The 25417-nt window shown below is 50.5% G+C and overlaps 1 protein-coding gene across 8 annotated transcripts in view; it reads left to right on the forward strand.

The window, feature by feature from the left end:
• VAV2 (vav guanine nucleotide exchange factor 2) overlaps positions 1 to 25417 on the forward strand; it is a 124768-nt gene that overhangs the window by 65697 nt on the left and 33654 nt on the right. For all 8 annotated transcript variants that reach the window (XM_032130440.1, XM_032130434.1, XM_032130436.1 and 5 more), the window contains 2 exons: positions 12550 to 12608; positions 23996 to 24064. In XM_032130440.1, coding sequence (XP_031986331.1) covers positions 12550 to 12608; positions 23996 to 24064 — 128 coding nt within the window. The remainder of the gene's footprint in view (positions 1 to 12549; positions 12609 to 23995; positions 24065 to 25417) is intronic.

Genomic DNA, 25417 nt, shown 5'->3' on the forward strand with positions numbered 1-25417 from the left:
AATTATTTCAAGAGCAGTGAATTCCTGTGATAGCTTTGCGTGGCTCTCAAGAACCTGGATAAATTAGACATTTGTTTCTGATGTGAAATCTTCCATATCCTCTGGACAGGAGGAGGGAGCAGTGGGAATATTCTCCTGCCTGCCTCCATGAGTGGCAGCCTGCATAACTCCTTCCTTTCCTTAGAGAAACTTTGGAAGGGGCAATAACAGCAGCTAAATTGGCAATGTTGGAGGGCTGAAGTTCATGTCAGTTATTTTCCAGACTTGCTGGACACTTGCAGACATTCACAGAGTGGTGCAGGAAATGAGTAAATGATTCCCCGATTGATTACGTGTCTGAACGTGGCTTTGTGGGATTTGGGAGCCTCTTCCAGCTTGGGAGGAAGGGGTGGGAGTTTAAGTCATAATCTGAACCCAAGTTTCCTGGGTTTAGAAAGGAGAAGTTTGCTGCCTTGTGCCCCACACCTGAACTGTTGTAGGATTGCTCGAGGTGATCTTATCAAGGGTTTTTAGTTACTTATGAAACCAGGAGCTTGTACTTGCAAATGATCCAGGATGAAGCTGGAGCTCAGCAGCACCAAGAGATGTCTCAGTTTGAAGAGCAATTTTGAGGGTCCTGGAGCAGCCCCTGGTGATGTGATGGGCTTTGGTCGTGTGTTCAAGTGTTCCCAGTGCCTGGAAAATGGGTATTTAACAGGCTGAGTTAAATATGAGTTAAATGTTAGTGCTGATCTGGGGCAAGGAGGCAGCTCAGACCTGGGTGGCTTTGGGGGAATTTTGCTTGTAATGATAATAAACCCCACAAGTTTACAAGGTGCTTCTCCTCCCCGGAGTCTGGAAGAGGATTAGGGCTAAGGAAATGAACTTCATTCTGCTTTCCTGTGCTTCTCTTCCTGCTTTTCTTCTTCCTGAATGTTTCTGCTCAATGTCACTCTGTGTTCTGAGGTGCTTGGGAAGGGGGGTGCAGGCAGTAGAGAGCCCCAGCCCTCTCCTGGTTGTGTGTTCCCAGAGCTGCTGGGCTGTAATTCCCAGCACATCATGTTCTTTTGCACCTTCCTTCTCTTCTGGGCTTTTTTCCCCTCATTTTGAACTTAAAGCTGTGGAGGTGAAGACGTTTCGTCCAGGTGGATCTGTGCTTGTGCAGGAAGCTTGGAGCAGCCTCTCTATCTTTGGAGCCAAGTGGGATTCCTGCTACAAGCCCTGACTCCGTGTAGCTGCAGGGAGAGAAACTTCAGTGGGAAAGGTCTCCCATCCCTGCAGACACAGCAGTTCTAGGGTTTGAACAAATCAAAGCAGCAAATCCCAGGCAAATTCTAAAAGCTGCCTTTTACAGAGCACTCCAAGAACTCCTGTTTGCTTCCTGCCTCTTTTGTGTACCTTGGAATTACAGGAATTTCTTTGAGCTTAAACGAGTTTTTCTCCTGATTTGTAAAATGCAGCTGGTCTCAAATGGCTCGTGATGGTTAAGCTGCTGCTGCAGGAGGCCTTTAGGAGAGACTTTGCTTCCATGAGGCTCCCTGGGGCAGAGCTGATGCTTTGCAGGTAGGATGGGGGGAGTTAAGTTGAGCTGCAGGATACATCCAGGGCTCAAAGCCTGAGGAATCAATGGAAGAGCTTCGTCTGCCTTCAGGGCTGGGAGCAGGGAGGTCTGTGAAGTGTTAAGCTGCAGGTGCCTCCCTTGAAGTGGGATATTTTCATTCAGTGGGATGGTGACGCTCCAAAACCAAACCCCTGGATGTGGCAGGGAGGGACAAACCTGTCCTTGCTCTGTCCATCTGCAGATGGGCTCTGGAACTGCTCCTGGCCTGGGACTGGAAGGGATTTAAGCTTCACTGGAGGAACCTGTGCTGGAGGTTGTGGCCCTGCCGGAAGCTGGGGACTCTGCAAAATGCAGAAAAAATGGCTTTTAAACATTTTCCTTCACGTTGTTTTTATACACGGCTGGATTTTTTCCTTTAGCACCTGGGATAATGATGAAGGAAATCAGGCAAGGAGAATTTTAAGGCCTCTCTCTCCAATAGGTAAATTACCCTTTGTGCAAGTGGATTGGTTTCATATGGATGCTTTCAATTTCTCCTGCACATGCAAAATATTCCTAAACCTCTTTTGTTTTGGTGCTCCATATGTTTTGCTCTGAGCTCCCAACTCCCTTTCGGAGCCAAGAGGAAATAGGAACCCAAAGGTATGTGAAAATCTGTAATTTTTTTTGCTTACATCCCAGGCCTTGATCGAAAGGGATTAAACTTAATACAGATTAAAGCCGGTTTCTTGGAAGCAGGTTTGGATATCCGTGTTTTGCATCTGACTAGCTGTTTTTTCCATCTGTTTCAACAAATCCAATCAATACTGGGGGAGGGTGGGGGGATGTTTTTGCAGGAGAGCCTCTCCTTGCAGCATGCAAGGAGCCCTTGGCAGTCCCCTTGGCTGGAATTCACTTGGAATTCCTCAAGGTAGAGCTGATGGAAGGGCTGGGATGGGATGTGCTGGCTGAGGTGGCAGCTTTTTAATTTAGAGCCTGGTCATGGAGTGATAAAACCACACAATGGTTTGGAAGGGACGTTAAAGCTCATCTTGTCCCACTCCCTGCCATGGGACACCTTCCACTATCCCAGGTTGCTCCAAGCTTCCTTCAGCAATTCCAGGGATGGGGCAGGCACGGCTGTTCTGGGTGACCTGTGCCAGTGCAGTGCAGAATCTTAGGTGTGGGGACAGCCCAGGTGACAGCTGTGAGCAGAGCCACGCTCCTGTCTCATCTTCTCCCACCAGGAATGAATGTGAGCTGCTCCTTTTCCGTGCTCTGCCTGTGCTGAGCGGTTCTTTATTAAGTGTGCAAATAATCCCTAAGGAGCTGCTGCCTCTGACAGGGGATTTTCCCTGGAAAAGTTTGGGTGGCTCTTCTTGAGTCACAAGATGGGGGGGTTTGCTCATTTTTAAGCACCCTGAGTTATGGGCTGGGGTCAGAGAAGGACCTGGAGCCCTTTAGCAGGAGGAGGGGATGAGGTTGTGGAGCAGGTGACCCATAATTTGGGGAGGAAACTTAATTAAATCTGAATTCACATGTTTAGCAGGAGCAGCTGATTTCTGGACAAAGTTTAGCCTGTCCTGCTGTTCCCTGTGTTGTAAGACAAATACTGGAGCTGGTTTTTGGGTGGTGTGGCCATCCTGTCCTTTTGCATCAGTGCTGTGGGGTCAGGAGTTGTTGGCAGCACCCTTTCCCCTGCAAATTCCTGGTCATTATATCCGTGAAAATCACAGATACAGTGATCATAATCCCCCTGCTTAGCATGGGGTGAGCTCTGAGCCTTTTCTAGGCTCTTCAAAGCCTGCAGAGATCCATCCAGAGCATCATGGCCAGGGTTTGGACCACCTGGAAACACAGAGGCACGGTGAATTCTGCTCTGAGTGGCTGCCATCCCATGGGAATGATCTTGCTGGTGCTTTCTTCGCACACACCTTGGCACAAGGTGACTTTGTGGCAGCTCAGTCCCATGCTCAAGGCTTTGCAGACCACCTGTGTAAACCTATTTAGCAGCATTTGAAGTTAATTAGTGGTTTTAGGGATTTTTTTGCCTTTTTCCTCCCTTCCTGCCCCTCTTTCCGGGCCAAGTGCCCAGCACAGCTTGGTGGCTTTCAGCAGGGGCTCCACCAGCTCCTGCAAGGTCGGAGCTGTCAGCGCCCACGTCCTCCCACGTGTTTCACACCTTCCCACGCTCCAGCTCCCTCCTCTGCTGCTCAGAGCTCGGCATCCTTCCAGGTTCATTAGGGAACGGCTAATTAGGGGCAGAGGGAAGGAGCTGGACAGAGCAGAGGGGCTGTGTTGGGGTGTGGAGCGAGGAGCTCCGGCCTGATGGAGCTGCCACAGCCACCCGGGCTGTGCTCACCTGAGCATCTGCTCCAGGCACCTGAGCCAAGCTCCTGCTGGAGCCAGTTTGTTTGTGGTTTTCCCCACTCTAGTTTGTAGGGAAAAGCACAGTTCCCTGGCCTTGGAACCCTCCTTTCCTGAAGGACACGCTCCTTTTGTAACCATCACAAAGCCATGCAAACGAGCCCTCTCCAGTTACCCACTGGATTTTTTCTTAAGAGGCAATTTTGTAATATCTCGAGTCTAGAGGGAAGCAGCCAGCCCTCAGCTCAGACTTCCAGTGCTCAGGCGTTTCTGGGAATCCTCCTTGTCTCTGGGAATCCACTGGGAGGATGCTGAAATCCCAGCTGCAATAAAAGTGAAGCTCTTACTAGTTTCTTCTCCCTGCTGGCTCCCTCTGCCCAAATATATTCCATTATTGCTCTGAGCAAAGGCAAAATTTGTCTGACTTGTGCTTCACAGGTCAGCAATTCCCAGCCTGTGCTGGGATGCACTGGGATTGTGTGAAAAATGAGGGATCAGTGTGCTGGGCAAAGCTGGGGGAGGTGACACAGCACCCTCGGGCAGTGGTGGCACCTCAGAGCCCTGGAAAGAAATAGGGAAGTATTTGCAGAGGGAGAGAAACGAAACACAAGGGCAACTCTCCAGAAGGCCTTGGGACTCACAGGGGTGGGAACATGTGAGTAAAATGTAAAACCTCAAGATCAACATGTGCAAAAGATTGCATCCTTCCCAGCACCTTCAGAAACCTGGGGTTCTGTCCAGGAATTCTTCTGTTAAAATCAGTCTGGGCTGGATCTCCTGGGCTCTGTCTCATAGGGATCTCTGACAGACCAAGGTGCTTTCTCCTTTCTTTTATGGAGTGCCACGGAGGTTCAATCCCACACCCCTCTGATCCCTGGTTTCAGTTCCACGTGTTGCTGCTGGAATAGTTTCGCTTAATATTTAATTAATGCTGTTTTGTGTCATGCAGAAATGGGAGGTGGGCTGGGGTCACCTTGAACCCCAGCGTGGTGGCACAGCCTGGTGACTCATTTCCAAATCAGCCTTCAGAGGTGCTGCCAAAGCTTGTCCCAGAAATGGTTTTTGGATATCAAGGCTTTTGATTTTCCTTCCTTTCTTGTGTGAGTGCTGAACAGTCGCTTTATTTTCTGGCATTGGCAAGTTCTGGGCATATTGACAGGGCCAAGCTGAGCCAGGGGAAGTGGAGGTGTGGGAAGGAAGGAGGAGGAGGAGGACATGGCCACTGACCCCTGCACCTCTAGCTGAGTACTTGGGGTTTTTTTCCTGTTCAGGAGCAGATCCTGGGGACCTTCTTGTCACCTCCTCATCGTGCCACCCATTCTTACCCAGCAGCTTTGCCGCAGCACCAGGTCTCTCCTGCTCAGTCCCATGCTGGGTGCCTAAAAATGCCATTTCCCCATCTCTCCTGTTGAATTCTCCTCTCTGGCAGAGATGTTTGCAGAGGCAGCATCTCTCCAAAACCTCATGGGGGGTGGGCTTGTCCTTGCCCCAGAGCAGGGGTTGTCTGTCCCCTGGCAGGAGGGGAGCACGTGGGGGCTCCCAAGCAGCTGGGTTGGGCTCGCATCAGGCCCAGCCCATCGTGCCCTGTGAATCCCCTTTATTTACAGGAAAACAGTTGTTTCTTCTCTCCCAGAGTCTTTTCCAGGCCATGCCCTTGCCTTGGCTTTGTCTGCACATCCCCTGAGCGCAGGGTGTCTGTGCCAGCTTGCTGAGCTTGCCCCAAACCCATGGCTTTGCTGAGTGTGGCCCTCACAATCCTCTCACCCAGTGCCCTGAACACTCCCAGCACCCGTGGGTGCTGCTGAGCCCTCCCCAAGGGCTGAGCTCTCCCCATGGGCTGAGCTCTTCCCAAGGGCTGAGCTCACTGCTCCGACTATTCCAGGGCCATCAAATGAATCTCTGCGCCGTGTTCAGCTGGAGGCTCTTTCCCAGCTCATCTCTCTTGGCTTTGGTGTTGGCTCACTTGAGAAACCGCTGGGTTTCCCCCCCTGAGGCTTTTAAAGTCCCATCAAAGCCAGCTCCTCGCTCCAGTCGCTGCTATCACATCGAGATAATAAAAGAACCCGAATGAGGCATCGGCTCAGCAGCCGTGGCAGAGGAGAGAGCCCATTAAGGAGCAGAATAACTCTTTATTGCTGTTGTATTAGAGGAACTCGGCAGCATAAAGCAGGCACTGGAGTTTCAGGGCATTAATTCCTGCGTTTGGGAGCTGCGGGAGGCACAGGGAGCGTGGCTGTGGCCCGGCTGGTTTGTGGCTTTCGGTGCTTCTCCGTGTTAGGCTGCTTTGCCTCTGCTCTTCTTGCCTTTGGATCCTCTCTGCGTCCTGGGAAAGTGAGGGACCTGCCCTGCCCTGCCCCTGGCCAGGGGTGTTTGCTGTGGGGTGGGGACAGAGGAGCACAGACACCTCTGGATGCACACACGCGTCTGGGCGCACAGACATCGGGGTTTAGGGACCCTAAAGACATGTGACAGTGCTCCCTTTATTCCTCAGGACAGTGCTCCCTTTATTCCTCAGCTGTTCTATGATGGGAAAAGACAAATTGGTGTCTTAAATACAGGAGATGGGGTGTGTCCATCTGGGTAACTAACGGTGGTGTGACAGAGTGCAGAGATTTTCTAGCAGTAGCCATAAATCCACCTGAATCGTTCTTCTCTCCTCCTTGTAAGGGAACAGTGCTGGTCTCCCAGTGACTGCTCACTCTTGAAAGGCTTTGTGATTTCAGACATGATGCCAGCCCCAAAGAGCCCCAAATAAATCTGTTAAAATCCTACACAAGCCTGTTCCCACTGGAAATCAGCAGTGGCTTTGCCCAGTGATTTAATATTTGCATCCCTAACATGTAACGTGTAACCCATACCATGGGTTTAATGCAAAACAGTGACGGTTTAATAACGTTGCTTTTAAAAGCCCATTCAAACACATGCTGTAGCTTAAAGCAGCACTTTGCAGCTCATGGGCTTCACCACCCTGTGGGGCTGGGGAAGAGGAGGAGCTGCCAGGGCTCTGGGACCAAATGGAAGTGGCAGTCAAGGATCCCTGGTATTTGTTGGAGGAGGAAAGAGGCTTTACCATGCCCAGACTGCCCCATCTGTTGCATGGTCCTTGTGGTGAAATACAGGGACAGAAGCCCGGACACGCCATCCCAGCAAAACTTCCCTGGCTTTGATCTGAAATCCTTATCAAATATGTATCAGCCCAAATCTGCTCAGCTGGCACCTCTCCAGAAGCTGGATGCCAGCAAACACCACACCTGGCATGAGTGGGAATGGGAGGAGAAGCCGTGGCATCCCCGGGCCGGCGAAGTGGAGCCACAGGGGAAATCATCCAGGTAGGCACTGGAAAGGCTCAAACCAGTTGTCCAAACCAGTTATTACGGAATAGCCTCATCCTCAGCAGGCAGCTGGGTGGATGTGGTCCAGGTGAAAGGATGAGTGTAGGAAAATCCATCTGATTTGATCCCTTTGTGGGGCTGTGCCCACCCTTGGCATCCCAGGAAAACATCACACCATGTCTGATTTCCTCCTGCCCAGCCAGGGCTGATGCTCTTCTCAGGTACCAGGTTGTATCAGGAGGTGTTGATTTAAGGAATTCCCCATCAGATTCCCAGGATGCAGGCCTGGCTGCTGTGTCCAGGGAAAAGGGCTGCTTTCGTGTTTGCTGCTTAGGGTCTTGCAGGTTTGTGCCCCAGGCAAGAGCACAAAGAACTGATCCAGAGTGAGCAGGTTGTGGTTTGTGTTCCCCTCACACTCTGGGCTGTTCTGGTTTTCCAGGGCTGGTCCAGCCAAGGTGCAAACCACGGGACAGGGATATGCAAACAGAGGAGATGGGAGGCTGGAAGCTGCTGGTGAGACTTTGGTTTGCCAGTCCCAGGTTGTGCCCAGCCCAGGGGGTGTGCAGGTGGCTGGGAGGTGCTGGGAAGTGCCCAGGTGTCCAGGGAAAAGAGCAAACAGGAGCTGACCTGCCACGTGCACCAGTGGGAGAAAATACAGGGTTCTCCAGCACCTCAGGCTGGAGGCAGCTGGATCAAATCCTCCTTGCTCTCAGGACTGCTTTCCTTTGAGCATTCCTGTCCCTGGGACTGTTCCTGTCAGTGTTTTTATTGTGGGATGCCATTATCCAGCTCAGAAATGGTATCTCTGGGTTCCTCCCATGCCAAGTGTTCTCCAGCCCAGCAGGCTCCATTTGTTTTTCAAACCTGAGAGAGTAGATTTGAGAGTTTTTCTGGTTGCTCAGAGATACCACCAGTTTGTCTCTGATTTTGGGCTCAGCTTTCTGCCTGAGGCTGGGGGTGTTTGGCCTGAGGATTTGTTTTGCCCTTCATGAGTTTAGCGGCAAAGCAGAAAATGATTCCATGGAATTCCAGGCTGTGAAACCTTCTCCCCCTGGCAGAGGATGTGCAGAGGTGGCACAGAGAGGTCTCTGCCCAGAGTTATCAGTGTTGGGCAGAGCTCCTGATTTGCTTAGAAGCAAATCTCTGTTTGTTCTGGGAATGCTCAGTGCTGGCTGTGAGCCCTCAGCTCATTCTCGCTCTCAGGGTCACTCCTGGAGTGCCCAGAACTGGGAAGTTCCTCCTATGCAAAGTGTTCTCCAGCCCAGCTGGGTCAGTTTGTTTTTTCAAATACAAAAAAGTTTATTTTAGAGTTTTCTAGATGCTCAGAAATACCATCAGCCATAAACAACGCCGGAGGAAGTAGAAGAGCAGTGAACATAATAATTTATTTTCTATTTGGCTTTGGTTTATTTTCAAATCCGTAATTCCTAAGAGAAAGTGTTGGTAGTGAGAAAGAAAAGTGGTGAATGTCTTACTCCAGTGGTGTGACTGTTGTGGGGTTTTTTTATTCTTTTCAAAAAATCCCACTTCTTTTCTCATCCATTTTTTTTTTTTCAAAGTGACCAGGGAGTGTGAGGAACCCACTTTGAGTCTTGAATATTTTATTTTATTTTATTTTATTTTTTTAATTATTATTTTAAAATTTAAAAAAAAAAATTTTATTTGCTTGCTTTTTCCCATGAAGTGCAGAACTTGGGGCCTTTTTAAACCTGTAATCACATGCAGGGCCCTCGTGCCTCACTTTGTGGTGCTGTTGTTGTGCAGCAATGATCTCTCTGGTCAGTAAATGATCAGCTGGGTGGCTGGATTTAACTCATGCCCATAAATGCAAGGCACGCTGGAATTTCAGGAATGTGAAGGGCATCCCTCACTTGTCATGGCAAAACCACCAGAAATTTCCCACTAACCCTTTGCTGGTAGAAAAAAGTGTCTGTGCATCACCTGCATTTTGTACCTTTCTATTCCTATTTATATTCCTGCCATTTTATTGTCAGAGGGATGTTATATATAGCTTTTATGGTAATTTTGTATGCTGAATGCAGTTTCCAGGGAGGAAATTGCATTGAGAAATGGGTGAAGAAGTAATAATAATAGCAATAATCTGCATAAACCCCTGTTGTTAAAGCCCACAGCCCTACATCTCCTGGAAGAAAAATGCACAGATAAGAGAATAGTTCTCCGAACAACAACTTCAAATGACTTGGAGAGGGATTTTGGACAAGGGCATGGAGTGACAGGACAGGGTGAAATGGCTTTAAACTACCAGAGGGCAGGGTTCAATGGGGTATTGGGAAGAAATTCTTCCCTGTGAGGGTGGGCAGGCCCTGGCACAGGGTGCCCAGAGAAGCTGCGGCTGCCCCTGGATCCCTGGAAGTGTCCAAGGCCAGGTTGGAATATCTGTTTTAGGTATGTCCTGGTATTCCAGAAGCAGGGAAGAGCCTCAGCTGAGATCAGGGACCCTCGTGCTGCCGTGTGGGTGTGTGGCAGATCCTGCCTGGCCTGACCGAACACGAGAGCCAGAAGTTAGGCCTGGGTTTGCCTGCAAATACAAAGCTGTTTTACAGGGGAAAATGAGACAGAGTTTAGCAAACATTTAAGGGCTGACTTACTTTTAAGAATGTTGTTTAATCCTGTTGAAATGGAGAGGATTACTTATCGTTAAACGCGTGCTTAAGCACTTTCCTGGCTGGGGGCTGGGATCTGTGAGGGGCTGGGATCTGTGAGGAGCTGGAATCTGTGAGGAGCTGGGATCTGTGAGGGGCTGGGATCTGTGAGGGGCTGGGATCTGTGAGGGGCTGGGATCTGTGAGGGGCTGGGATCTGTGAGGGGCTGGGATCTGTGAGGAGCTGGGATCTGTGAGGAGCTGGGATCTGTGAGGGGATGGGATCTGTGAGGGGCTGGGATCTGTGAGGAGCTGGGATCTGTGAGGAGCTGGGATCTGTGAGGGGATGGGATCTCTGAGGGGCTGGGATCTGTGAGGGGCTGGGGTCTCTGAGGGGATGGGATCTGTGAGGGGCTGGGATCTGTGAGGGGCTGGGATCTGTGAGGGGCTGGGGTCTCTGAGGGGATGGGATCTGTGAGGAGCTGGGATCTCTGAGGGGCTGGGGTCTGTGAGGGGCTGGGGTCTGTGAGGGGCTGGGGTCTCTGAGGGGATGGGATCTGTGAGGGGCTGGGATCTGTGAGGGGCTGGGATCTGTGAGGGGATGGGATCTGTGAGGGGCTGGGATCTGTGAGGGGATGGGATCTGTGAGGGGCTGGGATCTGTGAGGAGCTGGGATCTGTGAGGGGATGGGATCTGTGAGGGGCTGGGATCTGTGAGGGGATGGGATCTGTGAGGGGCTGGGATCTGTGAGGGGATGGGATCTGTGAGGAGCTGGGATCTGTGAGGGGATGGGATCTGTGAGGGGATGGGATCTGTGAGGAGCTGGGATCTATGAGGGGATGGGATCTGTGAGGAGCTGGGATCTGTGGGGGGCTGGGGTCTATGAGGGGCTAGGATCTGTGAGGGGCTGGGATCTGTGAGGAGCAGACCTCGCACTTGGCTTGTTGTGCTCTTAGTAGGAGTTGGTGATGGAAATAATGTTCCCTGATATTAGGACAGTTGCTGTTCAGCCTTCTGGAGATGCTTCAAGGAGGTTTCTTGTGCCTGATCCCTCACCTTGGGTCACTTTGCTTCGTCACCTGAGTGTGGATTTGGGATCCTCACTGGAACCAGGGCCCAGGCTTTGATGTGCCAGGATGTGCAGAGTTTGGGGCTGTTCAGCAAAGAACAAAGGGAAACTTGTTTGTGAGGAGAACATTGAGCTCTTCTCTTCAATTTCCCTGGAAGTCAAACCCTGCGGTGGAACTGTCTGATTCATAAACTGGATTTTTACTTCGGAAGGCTAAAAACAGAGCACGGAAGAGACTCAGTCAGTCAGTCTAGGACTTCCCTGGGGCTATTTTAAGCCCCCTGGAGCAGGGCTGGGGGTGCCAGTGGAGTCTCTGTGCTCTGTCTGGGCTCGGTGTTTCAGGCACCACTCGTGATGTTTTGTGCCATGATGAGCCCTGGAGCCTTTCAGGGGTGTTCTGTTCCCTGTTTTTTATGTGGAAATCGCCCACTAAGCACCAAAGTGTGGCAGTTTTTTGGTTGCTGCCCTGGCTTTGAGTCCATATGTGGGGCACCAGCAGCCAACAGCCAGACTGGAATTCATGGCAAATGAAAAATGGGAGGGATGAAGGTTGCAAAAGTGTGGAGGAAGAGGAGGGTCTGAGATGAGGCTTTCATTGATGTCCTGGGATAAAAATGTGTGAGGGAGAGAGGTTCTGAGCACATCCCAGGAGAAAATCCAGGCACATGGTCCCTGGGTGGGTGGTGTGGAGGTGGCTCAGCAAACCAGGGGAGCATCCCAAAGTAAAATCCCAAATAAAGGGACCAGAGGGGTCCCTCGTGGCTGGGTTGGGTGCAGGGCAGCTCCAGGCAGCAGCAGCCCCCACGGGGCTGGGTTTGTACACCTCGAGCTGGGGCTCCTTGAGCAAGAACCACTCAAGAAGCCCTTTGTCCATGTCCCATCCAGTGGATTGGGAACCATTCCAAAAATAACAGGTTTGTTTTTACCAGTCCAGCTTTGAAATGGTGAATGTGAACAAGAGAAAAACACGGTTTAAATCTACAAGGGACTCAAACCCATTTTCTTGTTCCTCTTCGTTGAAAATTCCCCATAGCAATTAAAACTTCCATCAAAAATGGGAGTTTTGCTGAAAAACCTGGTGGTTTTATTGCTCCTGATTGCAAATGCTGATGAGAATATTTTCGTGTTGAATCACTCCTGGCTGTTTTCTGCCAGAAAAGGGCGATGGTCTGCCCTCACCTCTGACAAACTGATGATGCATCTTCACTGAATTGCAAGAAGTCAGAGCTGTTCGGTCTTGGCAAGTTTGCCTCAATAAGATCATTTTGCATGAGGAGAGACACAAAAGGAGTTGTAATCCTTTTGTAATAACATACAAAGTAAGAGGGTTTTCTCAATGCTTCTTAGTGCTGCATAAAACCTGTCAGGGCAGGTCTGGGCTCATTAAATGAGTGTGGGGATGGAGTTTCCTTGGATGAAGCTGTTCAATAATACCTTTATAGCTGAGGGTTAAATGTCTTTTGTGCTCAGTGGTGCAGGGTTTGCACTGGCAGTGTCCTCCCAGCCCTGGTGGTGACACTGTGACACTGAGGGGGGGACTGGAGCACTTTCATTCTAGTGGGGGTTCAGGTCCAAGCACCAGGCTGGGGGTCCTTGGGCTCCCACCAAACCTTCCTGTGTCCTCAGTAAGCACAGCAGCATCTTTTTCTCTCATTTCCAGGTGATCTCTGCAGTATCCAGGCTCTCCTTCCACAGTATTGCTCAAACCAAAGGAATTAGGTAAGATCCCTTCAATATGATGCTTTAAAATGACATATCTCTCTCTCTCTCTCTGTCCATATTCCTCGTGTTTAATCACATCAGACTCTTCAGAAGCTGCACATAATGGGGTTAAACAGACACCAAGGGTGCCTTTGGGATATAGGTAGGATCATTGTAAAAGCACCTTCCAGACTGCTTTGGAATAGTTTCAGATGAAATAAGTGAAAATACGATGAACTGTGTGCACTGTCCCTGCTGGGGAGGGCAGCAGGGTGAGTTTTGGTGTCTCTTGCTGGAGGTTTTTCTCAGGTTCATGAGGAATCCCAGGAAAGCCAGCAGTGCCCAGGAGCTGTGGCATCACCCCACTGTCCCCACTGTCCCCTGCCCCTGTGCAGGAGAGCCCAGGGACCTTTCTGGCCTAAGCAACTGGGAAATGTCCCCCTGGCTTTGTCAAAGGCAAATCCTTGGTGAGGGGGATAGGAGTGCCTGGCACCCAGGGTGTGCTGGCTGCTCCTCCGCTGCTCACTGAGGGAGCAGTGGAGAAGGAATTAAATCCAGCAGACAGCCCCTGTTAGGCAGAGCTGTTATCCTGCTCTTTGTTCAGCTCCCTGCAAAATTGCTTTCCAATTGCTTTCCTTGTTAGTGTGCATTTGTATTATTAATCTGGGAACATCTCATTAGGACCACAGCTATAACAGGGATGAGTTTGCAGTCTAAATTACCTTTCCATGGTTTTGGGGGGAGAGTGTGTGTGCTTTCACCCCCCAACTATAGAACACATTTGATTTTCTCCACAGCATGTGTCCTGCTGCTGTTCTGGGTGGGGAACTGTGGTGCATCCCAAGCCAAGCACAGCCAGGAGGAAGGGATTCAGGCTGGATGGGGTCCCTGCCCCACTCCCAGCCCTGCCACCCATCCCCAGCACCCCCTGCCACGATTCCCAGTCTTGGAACATATTTTCCCTGCCTTGTCTGCACTGAGATTGCTGGAGGGGAACAGCTTTTCACATGTAAAACCAGCTCGGAGCCTTCCCATCTGTTAAACACAGAGCCGACAGATCCCAGCAGGGCTGGGGGGAGACGCAGGGGGCGAGGGTTTGAGGAATAAAGATGTGCTATAAGTTAAGGACTGTTTGTTATGATGATAGCCCTGAGTCCTGGAGGAGCCTGCAGTGGTTTTTATTTTAAGGGAAAAGAACATCCAAGGGGTTTGGAGGCCGGGAGCAGTGGGGGATTCACCACACAAACTGCAGTGCCTTGGCAAGGGCTGGGTTTGAGTCTTGGGGCATCACTGGGAGGGGTTCCAGGGTGTCATCCCTGGCCAAGCCCTTCCCAAGGCAGGGAGGGAGGTCTGGATCCAGCTCAGAGGATGAGGGAGCTGCCATCCCCTCCTGGGAAGGCTTTGGCTGAGCCCCTGTTGGTTGTGTTGAGGGCTGGGCATAGCTGGGATCCAGGGACAAGGGAGGCTTTGCTATTCTCGTGGCTATGTGGCTTTTTCTCGTTCATTTTACAACTGGTGTTCCCACTAAAATCCTTTATCTTGGAAGCCTTTGGCACCATAATTACACAAGAATAGCACAGAGCTCAGCAAGCCTTTGCTTCTAACTCTGTTTTCCTGTGTATTAACCCTGTTTCTCCTCCAGCTCTGTAGGAACAGAAAATGCTGTCACTCCTGTAGCTGGAAAATAGAACAGACTAGACTAGAAATGAATTCTGTAATTCCAGGAAAATACCCTCCTGGGAGTGTCCCCTCCCACCTCGCTGTCCCCTGCAGCCACAGAGCCCTGGCTTTGTCCATTGCTGCATCTTTTTTCCTTTAAATTAGGTGATTTCTTGCTGCACCATCACAAACCCCTCAATGACAGAAACTAATCTCAGATGAATTAATCTGAATTAATCTAATCCTGTGGGAACCAGCAGCAGCTCTGGCTCCCTGAAGGGACTGCTCACATCAGCTACCACTGCCCCTCAGCTCGTTGGGGTCCATCCTCTTCCCTCTCCCAGTGAAGATGCTTCCATTGGAAGTGGGAAATATCTTGTTGGCTTAGGCACAGTGCTTAAAACCGTGGTAAAGACAGTGAAATTCAGATGCTATGTGGATTGTATGGTCTTCAGCCCCACAGCACGAATGTGGCTCTGCTCCAATCCCTATTTTAGGGTCTGAGAATCAGGATCACGGAAATGAAGAGTGAAATAAATCCCAAAGCCTATTACTTGTCCTTAAATAAGTTTCATGGCGTGTAGAAAAATAAAAATCAATCTTGTGTGCTGTTCAGTGAAAAAAAATCAGTCTTTCTGTCTTAATAATTTCTGGCTACAGGAACCTTGGCAGAGGAGCCCTGTTTCCCAGAGTACTCCAGATAGCTATCAGGATAGCTCTGTGGAGATGACAGAGTGTTTCTTCCAAGAAACAAGCAGCAAAAACAGGGCAAAAACTCGATCCTGAATGCAGTGTTTTATTTGCAATGCGCTTAATGTGCAGCAGCTGTAGCTACAGCCCTGCTGTGACCATCCTCTGCCTGCCTCATCCCCATCCCAGGGCTGCTTCCACAAATCCTGCAGGAAACAGGCTCTGTGCTGATGGGATGGGAGCTTTTTGCTGGGTTTTTCATCCCTCTGTTGTCCCAAAGGGTTGTACCTAGGGACGAAGAGCAGATCCTCATGTGCAGCATTGCCCAGGAGAGGAGATTCATTTGCTTGTTATTGGTTCTCATCCTTCCCCCCATTTTTTGGAGGACTGTCAGCACTTCCAGGGAGAAGTGCTCCATCCTTGGCTGTCCCTGAACAAGGAGCCTTTATTATCCAGCCAGGATTTTCCACTGCAGCCCCGACCCGCGCCCGTTAATTCCATTACCCCATTCCCACTCTGCCTGGCACTTCCCAGCCAGCCTGGAGGATCCTGCAGCAGTGTGGTCTTTGCACAGGGATGTCGTGCAAAGCTTCTCCTGTGCTTTGGAGCAAGAGTTTTCATCCCCTTTCCGACTTTTCATTCCAAGTTTTCTTGAGCAAACTCAGCTCTCTAGAGGACAGCAAGACTTCTTGTTGCAGGTCCCAATAAACCAGGATTAGAATTTTTTTCTTAAAGTCTTTTTTTTTTGTTTGTTTCCCTTAAGACTTTCCTGCCACAGCCACGAGTGCTCCCTGCTGCGTGTGGCACATCCTGGCGTCCTCTGGGCTCCATCGTCCACCTCATGCTCTGAGGGCTGAAAGTGAGCTCTGAGCAGAGGGGGCATGTGTTTATTCATCTCCCTGAGATCTATGTTTTTCCTGGAAGCAGAGTTCTGCAAGCAAAGCAGGAGGTTAAGGAATATTGGCTTGTGCTGCCTGCATGCATTTCTAATGTGTGCACAGAGAAGCCCAGCTGAGAACGGGAAGGGGTTTCCATGTTCAGAGGCCTTTATGGAGGCCCTAAATCCGAGTAAATCCTTTCTGTATGAGCTGAACCTCTCGGTGACTCTCCTCAGAAGGCACCACAGTCCATAAATGAGAGTTAAAAACATTTGCAGATGGGCAGGAGGGTGAATCCTGGTTGTCAGAGGAGGTTTTCTCTCACAGGAGCAGTGGTGATGCTTTGGCTGGGTGGTGGAGGGAAGGACACAAGGATGAGTTTTCCCCATCTTGGGGCCAAGGCAGGACCTTTGGGTCAGTTGGAAGAAAAAGTGACCAGTCCAGATCCAGTGGGAATGGGTGTCAGGGCACCCTGTCTCCATTTTTTTGGAACAGAGAAGCTGGGGATGCTCCATCCCTGGAAGTGTTCCAGGCCAGGCTGGATGGGGCTCTGAGCAACCTGGTTTAGTGGAAGTTGGATTAGGGAGATTGGAACGAGATGATCCTTGTGGTCCCTTCCAAACCATTCCAGGATTCTGGGATTTTTCCCATCTCCACAGTGCAGACAGTGAGAGGAGAGGAGATAAACTCAACACTGGGATTAGCCCAGGTCAGAGCCACCTCCAGGCACGTTCGGGGCAGCCAAATGAGTACCAGCATCCTGCCACCAGTGAGGATTGATGCAGAGGAGACTCCCTGCAGCCCCTGCCTGCTGCCAGGGCTCATCACTGCTCCCCTTTGCCCAGGTGAAGCATCGAAAGGGCTCGAAATGAGGAGTGCAGCATTGTCAGCCGTGGAGTTTCGGTACTTAACAGCTGCCAATAGTATCAGGATGTGTGTGGGGGGGGAAGGGGGAGGAGGGATGGGAAGGGAGAGGCAGAGCAGCATTCCTGGCAGGAGGTGCCCAGGATGCTGCATTCAGGGGAGGAGCGGGGGGCACAGGGAGCTGGACCTGCTAAACTTGTGTGTCTGTGATCTCAGTGTGTGTCACTGGGTGATCAGGAAATTCCTCAGCGATTCAGCCACCAGTTCGGAATTAAATCTGGAGTTTTGTCCAGGCTTCATGACTTTAATCCACTTCCCCATCTGACTGAGCCCCACTGTGGTGTGGGGGTGACCCTGCAAAGAGGGCTTTGTGATCCCACCAGCAACCCCCACTTCTTGCAGAAGATGTGGTGGCACAAGCTGGAGCTGATCGGGATGTTCCCCTTGCTGTCCTGAAGGAGGGAAGGGAGAAGGGGGAAATCTTTTATGGGGTTTGCAAGGATTCTCCAGCAGGCTGGAGGCTTCCTGCAGGTCAGATTTGGTCTCCGCTCCCCCTGCCCCTGGGGATGGGAGGCGGATCCAGCTGGGTGTGAAAATGGCAGGCGATTAAAGGCGACAATTAAGTTCTCAAGTGTCTTTTGGTGAGGAGGTTGTTAGGGAACCTCTTCTCCTGAAGGCTGGTTTTACAAGGACTGTTTTATTCCCCGCCAGGAGTTGCACTCTGCCCATTATTGTTTTACTGCCGTTGTGTTTTCCTTGTACACACTTTAAGTGTTGCTATAAAATGGAGATGGCGGAGGCTGAGGGAGGATCCGTGTCTGGAAATACATACAGTTGCTGTGCAGAGCTCTCCTGGAACTAGGACCAGTCCTGGAACTGGTCACCAGCACAAACCCAGAGAGGCTCAGCACAAACCTCACCAGCAGGCGGTCAGGTGGAGGTTGTTTCTTGTGACACCAACAAACCTTTAGGAGTCACCATAAAGCTCCTCCATTTGTTGATAAGCAGAATCCTTGGCTGAAAAGCAGCTCCTTTCCCACTAAAAAACGTTCTTAACACATTTCTTTTGGCAAGTTTGTATCCTCACAGAGAGCCTGAAAAATCTCCCTGACATGTTTTCCTGCGCGGCTGCTTTGCAGGCTGGGGGATGCTGAGGTCACGCCGTGAGCAGCTGCTCACAAAGCAAAGGCAGCTTCTGTCCCCCTCCCCACCAGCAGCTTTGCTAATGAAGATGCAGCTCTGATGAGCTCAGCTCTGCTGGGTGGGATCAGGTGGGGCTTGCTGGGCTTTGGGGTCACCTGCTTGGTCGCTGTTCATCGGCTTTGTCCACGTTGTGCTTCCCTCAGAGCTCCTCCTGTGCCACTGCCTGCCCTGGGAGACCTTTCCAGTACCTCTGATTGTCTCTCCAAAATGCAGTCTTTGCCCCAAGGATGCTCCAAGGATGGAGAAGGGCTCCAGGCTCAGCTGGTCCAAAATAGGGGACTTGGGAGGCTCCCCTATGGGCTGTGCCTGGAGAGGGACACTTGGATGCTCTGGGACGGCTCTGCACCTCCCTGGGGAAGGGATTCCTGCTGGCCCTTGGAATGGACTGTTTGGAGCTGGTTTATGCTGCACAGTTGGGCCCCTCTTGGCTGGGATGTGCTGGTGGTGCTTCCCTGCAGACAGCAGTGCTGGGGCTGGCCTGGAATCAGGCAGAAAGACCCATTGAGGTTAATTATTTATTTTTCTTGGCACATGTTTCATAGGATGGCAGCTGCTCAGGTAGAGCAGAAAAACTCAAGAGTGCTGAAAAGTCACCTTGTGCTGCTCTGCTGCGAATTAAAAATGGGGATTTCAGGATTTGTGTTTTCACCAGGTGTTTTCCAAAGTGAGGCTGTTGATGTTGTTGGATGCTGTGGGATGTATCCCAGGTCTTTACTGCAGCAGTCATTCCCTAGTGGTTGGTTGTGCTGTTACCCCACAGGGTTTGGGTTCTTTTTTTTTCCTTTCTCTTCAAGAAAGACATTTCTGGATTCCCCTTTTGATTTTATCCATCTGTTCTCATCAATGTGGAGCTGAAGTGAGGAGAAAAATCATCCCTCTTGCTTAAGCAAGGCATTGGTACACGAGGGCTTTTTAAAAATGCGATAATGTGTTGAAACATAAAATTATACGAGCTGTTATTTTCTTGTCTTCTCATCTCCAGAAATGCTCGGTTCAGATTTGAGCTGAGGATAAAGCAGGGCCTGCAGCTCACCCTTGGGCGCTGACACTGCGCCGAGTGCTCTCCTGCAAAATCATCAGCATCATCATCATCATCTTTGTGTTATCTGGTGATGTAACTCGCTCTTTCCCCGCTGGATTGCCATCAGAATTAATCTTGTGAGAATTTCTGCCAGCTCCAGACCACAAATAAAAGCAAACCGTAATTTTTCAGAGGACGTGTCTAAAATTTGGCGCCACGTGAGGTGCTTCTTTCCAGAGATGAGTAATGTAACACAATAGTGTGATTTTAATTAAATTGAGCAGCTTTTGGTATGCTCTGATGTGTCTCGTTCTGCACGGGGAGAATTGATTCTATTCTGTTTTATATAAATGGATTTTGGGGCATTAATAGTGTGGGTTTATGTCACAGCATTGGACCAAAACCATTCCCTGACGCTGCTCCTGTGTCACAGATGGGAACCAAATCTTGGAGGTGCTGCCTGGGTTGAGGGCAGGGCTGGAGAAGCAGCTGCAGGTCACCTCTTTGCTGGTCCCTGGTCAGCTCACAGCCACCTCTTGGTAAATTAATGCTGCTTTAATCTGCCTAATTCCATGAAGCCGATTTCAGTGGTGTGCCAAAATCTTGGAAAAACACCTGGTTATCTTTGGGCAGCTCCAGGAGTGCTCAGGATGGTGGGCCCGGGGTTCCAGAACTGATTGCTGACAGGGGACACAGTCACAGGGGTGGGGTGATCCCATGCTCAGAGTGACTTTTCCTCCTGGAGAAAAAGAGGAGGAAAAAAGAAAAGGGGAAGGTTGGAGCTATCAAAATGCTGTGCTGGGAACAGCCAAAGTCTGAAATTTTGGGATTGAAGCAGCATTGAACTCAGCAGGACTCTTCTGGAAGCATGGGAGCTGTAGGGCTGTGAACCCCACACCCAGACTTGCATGGAAAGCACAGCCTGAAGCCCAAAATGTTGGTGAAATCAGTGTCCTGGGGGTTTTCTGTGCATTGGCCCCTTCAAAACAGGGTTGTGGGGAGGGCCTGTACACCCAGCCTGAGGAGCTGGGAGTCCTGCAGGGTGTAATTCCAGGCTGTAGATTCCACCCCATGGAGATGTTTTGCTGCCACATTCTGGGCCAGGAGGATTCAGCACAGCTCCGTCCATCCCAGCAGAGCCGCAGAAGCTCCTTTGCACCAGCTTGGGGCTCTCTGGTCCTTCCCATTCCAGAAGAAATCCCTCGCAGAAGGGACAGCAGATGGGAGCAGCTCAGGTTTCCCGGGTGTCACACACTCCACCTGCTTTTTAAAACACTCAAGTGTTATCCCTGGACTTAAAAACAGGGAGATTATCCTGCTGGTGCTGGGAGGCTGGAATCCCCCTCCAGAAAGGGATAAATCACCTCCTTTAGACTCCTAAGGGTGTTTGTACAGGTCAGGAAAACTTCCTTGCAGATCTGCCTGCCAAACGATCTCCGCCGAGAGCAGCCTCAGGTGGGAACAGCTCCTTGGGATGGAGAGCCCTGAGTGGGACATTTCCACCCTCCCTGCTTCCCAGGGTTGGTGTTTGGAAATTGCTGAGAAATTGGAATGGAGACTGGAAAAATGGTAAATGAACCATGGCAGGTCCTCCTTGCTCTGCCCCACGTGGATTTGAGGCCAAGGTGCTGCTGTACAAAATGAACAGACTGAAGCTGCCCCATCCCTGACCCTCAGCTCTCTGCAGAGGTGAAGAGCTGCCTTCAGTTGCTAGGACAGGGCACCCCAGATGCTGAAATATGCTCATAAATAAATAAACCTCCCTGTTTATTGCTGTTAGAATTGCAGCCTACCTGGCTCTTCCCATTAAATAATTCAGAGGAGAGAGCAGCCAGGCAGTGCTGAGAGATTCCCTGTGCGGGGGTGGACGGTGAGGATGCGGCGTGGGAGGGATCATGGGGCGACCTGAGAGCAAGGGAGGGGTTTTTTTGCATGAGGAGCCTCATGAAATATTAATTGATTGTCCCCGTGGGTGATGTGCTGTGGCTGTGGCTGGCTCTGCCTGTGTTCCATTTGCAGTGAGATCCAGAAAGTGGCCAAAATGTTTTGTAAGATCAAGGGGGTGCTTTGCATCACATGTCAAGAACCATCACCTGCTGTAAGTCCTGCCCTCCAAAAGAGCAGCTCACTCTAAACTTCACAACAAATTGCTTGGTCTTTTCTCCCCTTTTCGGCTCTAAAACAAACACATCGGATCGATCCCACTTCCCTTCCCTCCTTTGATCTCTGGAAGCAGTGCTGTTGAGTGCTGTGGGGTTTGTCTGTGAAGGAGTCGACTTTGGGAGCTTTATTATCTCTAAGAGCCTGTTCCAGCTCTGTTTGATGGCACTGGCAGCTTTTGCTTTTCATCTGAGCAGGATGGGGCTCGCAGCAGCCCAGGCACGGGCTGGGAGGATGAATGGCTCAGCAGGTGGTTTTGCACAGTGGTGGAGTAAAAAAAGCTGGTGCTTAGCTAAAGATATGAAGTATCTTAATTTTCAAATGAATTTTAATAAACTGGGGTCTCTGCAGACCTGCTGGGTTTCAGTGGACTCAAAATACTCGTTACTGTTGGGCATTCCCAGCTGTACTGTGCTTCTGCATAAGAAATTGCAACATGCCTGGAGGTCTGTTAGAATTTCCCAGGGAATCAGGAGCTTTTAGACCTTTTCACTCACAACATTTTTACTCATTTTACCAAAAAAAAAGGGCACAGAGATTGGTCCCAAACCAGGTGTTTGCTGTTGGGGAGCTCATGGCTGGGGAAAGTGCAGCACCTTCACCCACCTGCATGGAGATGCTGCTCCCTGCATGGCTGGGGCCAAGGGGATGATCTGTGGGAAGGTTCTCAGTGAAACCCCTGTGCTTGTGAGAAATACTGGCTTAAAAGATCACCCAGCTGGCTTTTCTTTGTGTTGCCTTGATGGGGATCTGGTGGGGTGGGACTGAGAGCAGAACTCTCCTCCCCCAGTCTGTCCCCACTGCATCAAATCCTTTCCTGCAGCCAGCTCAGGTGTGTTCAGTGACAAAAACATAACCTAAATGGATGTATAAGGGACCTTGAGTCAAAAGTAGGGAGATATTCTAAATAGTGGCTGTTGGTAGAGCTAAATTAAATTAATTAAAGTGTGTTGTTGCACTTGGAACTCTTGGGGAAGAGCAAGGGATGAACAAAGGAAAAACCCAAGGCTTTGTCCAAAAAGCCACCCTTCAGCTCCAGATTTTGGATGGTCCATTTAGTAATCCTCACCCTGGTGTGACTTCTCCCTCTAATTGCATTCTGTGAGTCCTTATTTAGCCATTAGCTGCCTCTGCAGGGACACAGGTTATTAATTCCTCCCCTGCCCTGACTTTCACTGCGGGCCTTCACCAGCGGTCAAGGTGAAGCTGAGAGGGCCAGCAGAGCTGCATCCCCATGAAACTCTCATTAGAAGCTATTTTTCTGCCTTTGCTGCCTCCTTGTCTTACATGGGGGGTTGTATCAAATTACACCTCAAGCCCAGATTTACGGCTGGAGATGTGTCCATGTGATTTTAATATTCTTTATGGCTCTTTTACTCCTTTCTCTCTGGCGTGGTGAGCACTGGGGAAGGAAATAGTCAGGGATTAAGAGCAGAAGATGCAAATAAAAGGAGGTCATGCCTTGTGGTGGATTTCTTTTTATTGTTGTTGTAACAAGTGGTGTTTAAACAGAGGTCACCTCTGAGTTCTGCTTTCCTGCCAGAGCTTTGCATCCTTTGCCTTCCTCTCTCCTGTTGGGAGGAAGGACATGGTTGGACGCACCTTGGGTGCTCCTTGTTGCAGAGGCAGGGCAGCTGTGATAGCTGGTGGAGCATGGAATTGTCCTGCTCCATGGCTGGGGTCACGACAGCTGTTTTCCCCCCTGGACTCACCACCTGGTCGGGGTTTTAATTGAACTCGCTGCAGGTCTCAGCACTTTTTCAAAACGCTCAGTCTGGAGCTGCTTGCCGAAGGAAGGGTGAGGTGTAGCAGGGGAGAGAAAGCAAATTAATGCCAGCGAAAGGATCCAAAAATAGCAAATTCAGGGGCTAACCAGGCCATGTATTAAATCTTCCAGGAGAAGCAGTCTATCATGGAAAGGGAGGGTGGGAGGGAAGAGGAGGAAATTGCTCTTGAGGGCAGTTAGAGGTTCACGTGTATCCAGCTTTGCTCCTCCACAGCATCAATGTCCCATCACTGTGGTTCACAGCCTGGGGACCCCCCCTGCCTTCTCCAGGATGCCCAGGAGGGATGGGCAGAGCTGCCCTGCTGCCTCCTGTCCCTGTCCCTGTGCTGGGGCTGGAGCAAGGCTGGCTGTGCCTGTGGGGACACCCAGCCCGGCACAGCCCTAGCCATAAAGGTGCATCCAGCCCCAACAGAGCCACAGCCCACCCTGGCCCTATGCCAGCAATAACACGTGGGGTTTAATTAAAACAGTATTTTTCATCTCCTTCATACATTATTTGGTTATTGCTTCAGAACGAGCCAAGGAATTCTTGTTTCCCCCCACTCCCTCCCTCGCTCTTTTAATCTGCTTCCTCCCCTCCTTCAGTTTTGCCCTTTTGGTGTCCTTTCCCTCATCTCCGAGGGTTTAACTTTTTTCAGCTGTCACAAAGTTGTTAAGATGAGGAAGCCTGGGGTTCCTAAGGACTCATCCATTCCAGTGGGATTGCTGGGAGGTGCCAGTGGGAAGGAGCTCACAGGTAGAAATGCTCCATCACTGGAGGAGAAGGTGTTTCTCCATCCCAAAAAATCCAACAGCAGGCTGGAATTAAGATTCCTGAGTTTTGTGCAGCACCAGCTCAGCAGGAAGAGCTCAGCCACAGGGACTCTGAGGTGCTGTCAGACCACGCAGCTCCTCATTCTGGTGCCCAGGTGCTGCCCTGTGTGCTCAGCCAACCTCCCCACCTGGATTCTTGCCCTGCCCTGCCAGCTCTGCCCTCGGGAAGCAGCAGAGGTGGTGTCATTCTGGGACAAAAATGGATTTGCAGTGAATATTTTGTTCCAAAACAGCCTCTGCTCAGCAGGATGCTCAGGGCTGGGCTGAGTTCAGGGGCTCTGCTGTGAGGGGTGAGGCACCAATATAACCCTGTCATTCCTTTCCTTCCCAGGCCCTTCCCTTCGGAGGAGACCACGGAAAATGACGATGATGTGTACCGGAGCTTGGAGGAGCTGGCGGAGTGAGTGGCCTCACCTTCTGCTGGGAGGGGACACTGGGAAAAGTTGCCGTGGGCTTCCAGCAAAGGCAGATAAAGTTTGACAGCAGGGCTGGGAGAGCCAGAACGGCTGCTTTGATCCTTTTGCCAGCAGATTTTTGTGCTCTGACAAAAGTCCATCTTTTTCTCATGTAAAGCCCTGGGAGATGTCACTTTTAATCAGGTTCAGTTGATGAGTGGCTTGGTGGGGGGTGAAAGGGGCCAAGCCCAGGGGATCCCCTCCTCCTCCTAAATCCCAAAGCCCTGGGACATAATTCATCCTCTGAGGTGACCAAAGCCAGCCCTGGGAGTGGGGTACCCATTGCTGACAGTGCTGGTTCCTCCATGGCATTTTTTGGGTGCTGGCACATGGATCTGCCTCTCCCATGTGTGATTTTGGAGCACAGCAGCTGGTCCCAGGGCAATCAGAGAATAGTTTGGGTTGAAAAGGACCTTAAAGACCATTTCATTCCACCCCTTTGCAATGGGCAGGGACACTTTTCACTATCCCACCTTGCTCCAAGCCCCATCCAAGCTGTCCTTGAACACTTCCAGGGATGTGGCAGCCACAGGCCCCTCATCCTGCCTGTCCTTGGTGGGTTGTGGGTGATGCTGCTGCTGTCTCTGTCTATGTTTATCTGGTTTTTCTGCCCGTGCTGATGATGTAACAGGCTTTTAAAATCAACCTTGAACTACAACACACACGGTGAAGTGCAGGCACTATTGGAATTCAATGGCAGCATCCCCATCAAGCCAGGGTTTTGCTTATGAAGTGCAGTCTGCTTCATCTGGAGGGATGGACTGGGTGGGTGGATATGTGGCTTTATGCAGTTAAATATTATTGTTCCACAACATAAATAATAAGACTCCTTAATCCAATGAGTTCCTTATGGCTTCAGTTATTACAGAAGTAAATCATAAATTACCAGTGGAGGGAATGGAGTACCCTGGAATTCCCTGCTTGCTGTTGGCTCCCAGCAGCTGCAGTTTAATAAAATTTTAACTTGGAAAGGGATCACTTCAGGAAGAGCATTTTTTGTGCCCCCTCTCCAAAAGTTCTCAAAATCCCTTTAATTTTGGGGTTTAAAATTCCTGTTTCTCACACACAGATGTGCTTTTATCTGGGGAGAGGCTTGTGTGGGGACTGAAACACGAGTGCTGGTGGGGATGGCAGTGCTGGCCTTGAAAGGGTGGGTTTGGGATGCTGCACTTGGTTCTTTGGTGCTGGACGTGGGTTCCCAGCTTTAACTTTGCTGGGGACACGGTGTCCAGGTGGAAGCTTCCCAAACTGTTCCTTGTCCCTTGGTGAGAGGGGCTGTGATGCTCGTCACATAACTT

The sequence above is a fragment of the Corvus moneduloides genome, chromosome 21, assembly GCF_009650955.1.
Source record: "Corvus moneduloides isolate bCorMon1 chromosome 21, bCorMon1.pri, whole genome shotgun sequence".
NCBI lineage: Eukaryota > Metazoa > Chordata > Aves > Passeriformes > Corvidae > Corvus > Corvus moneduloides.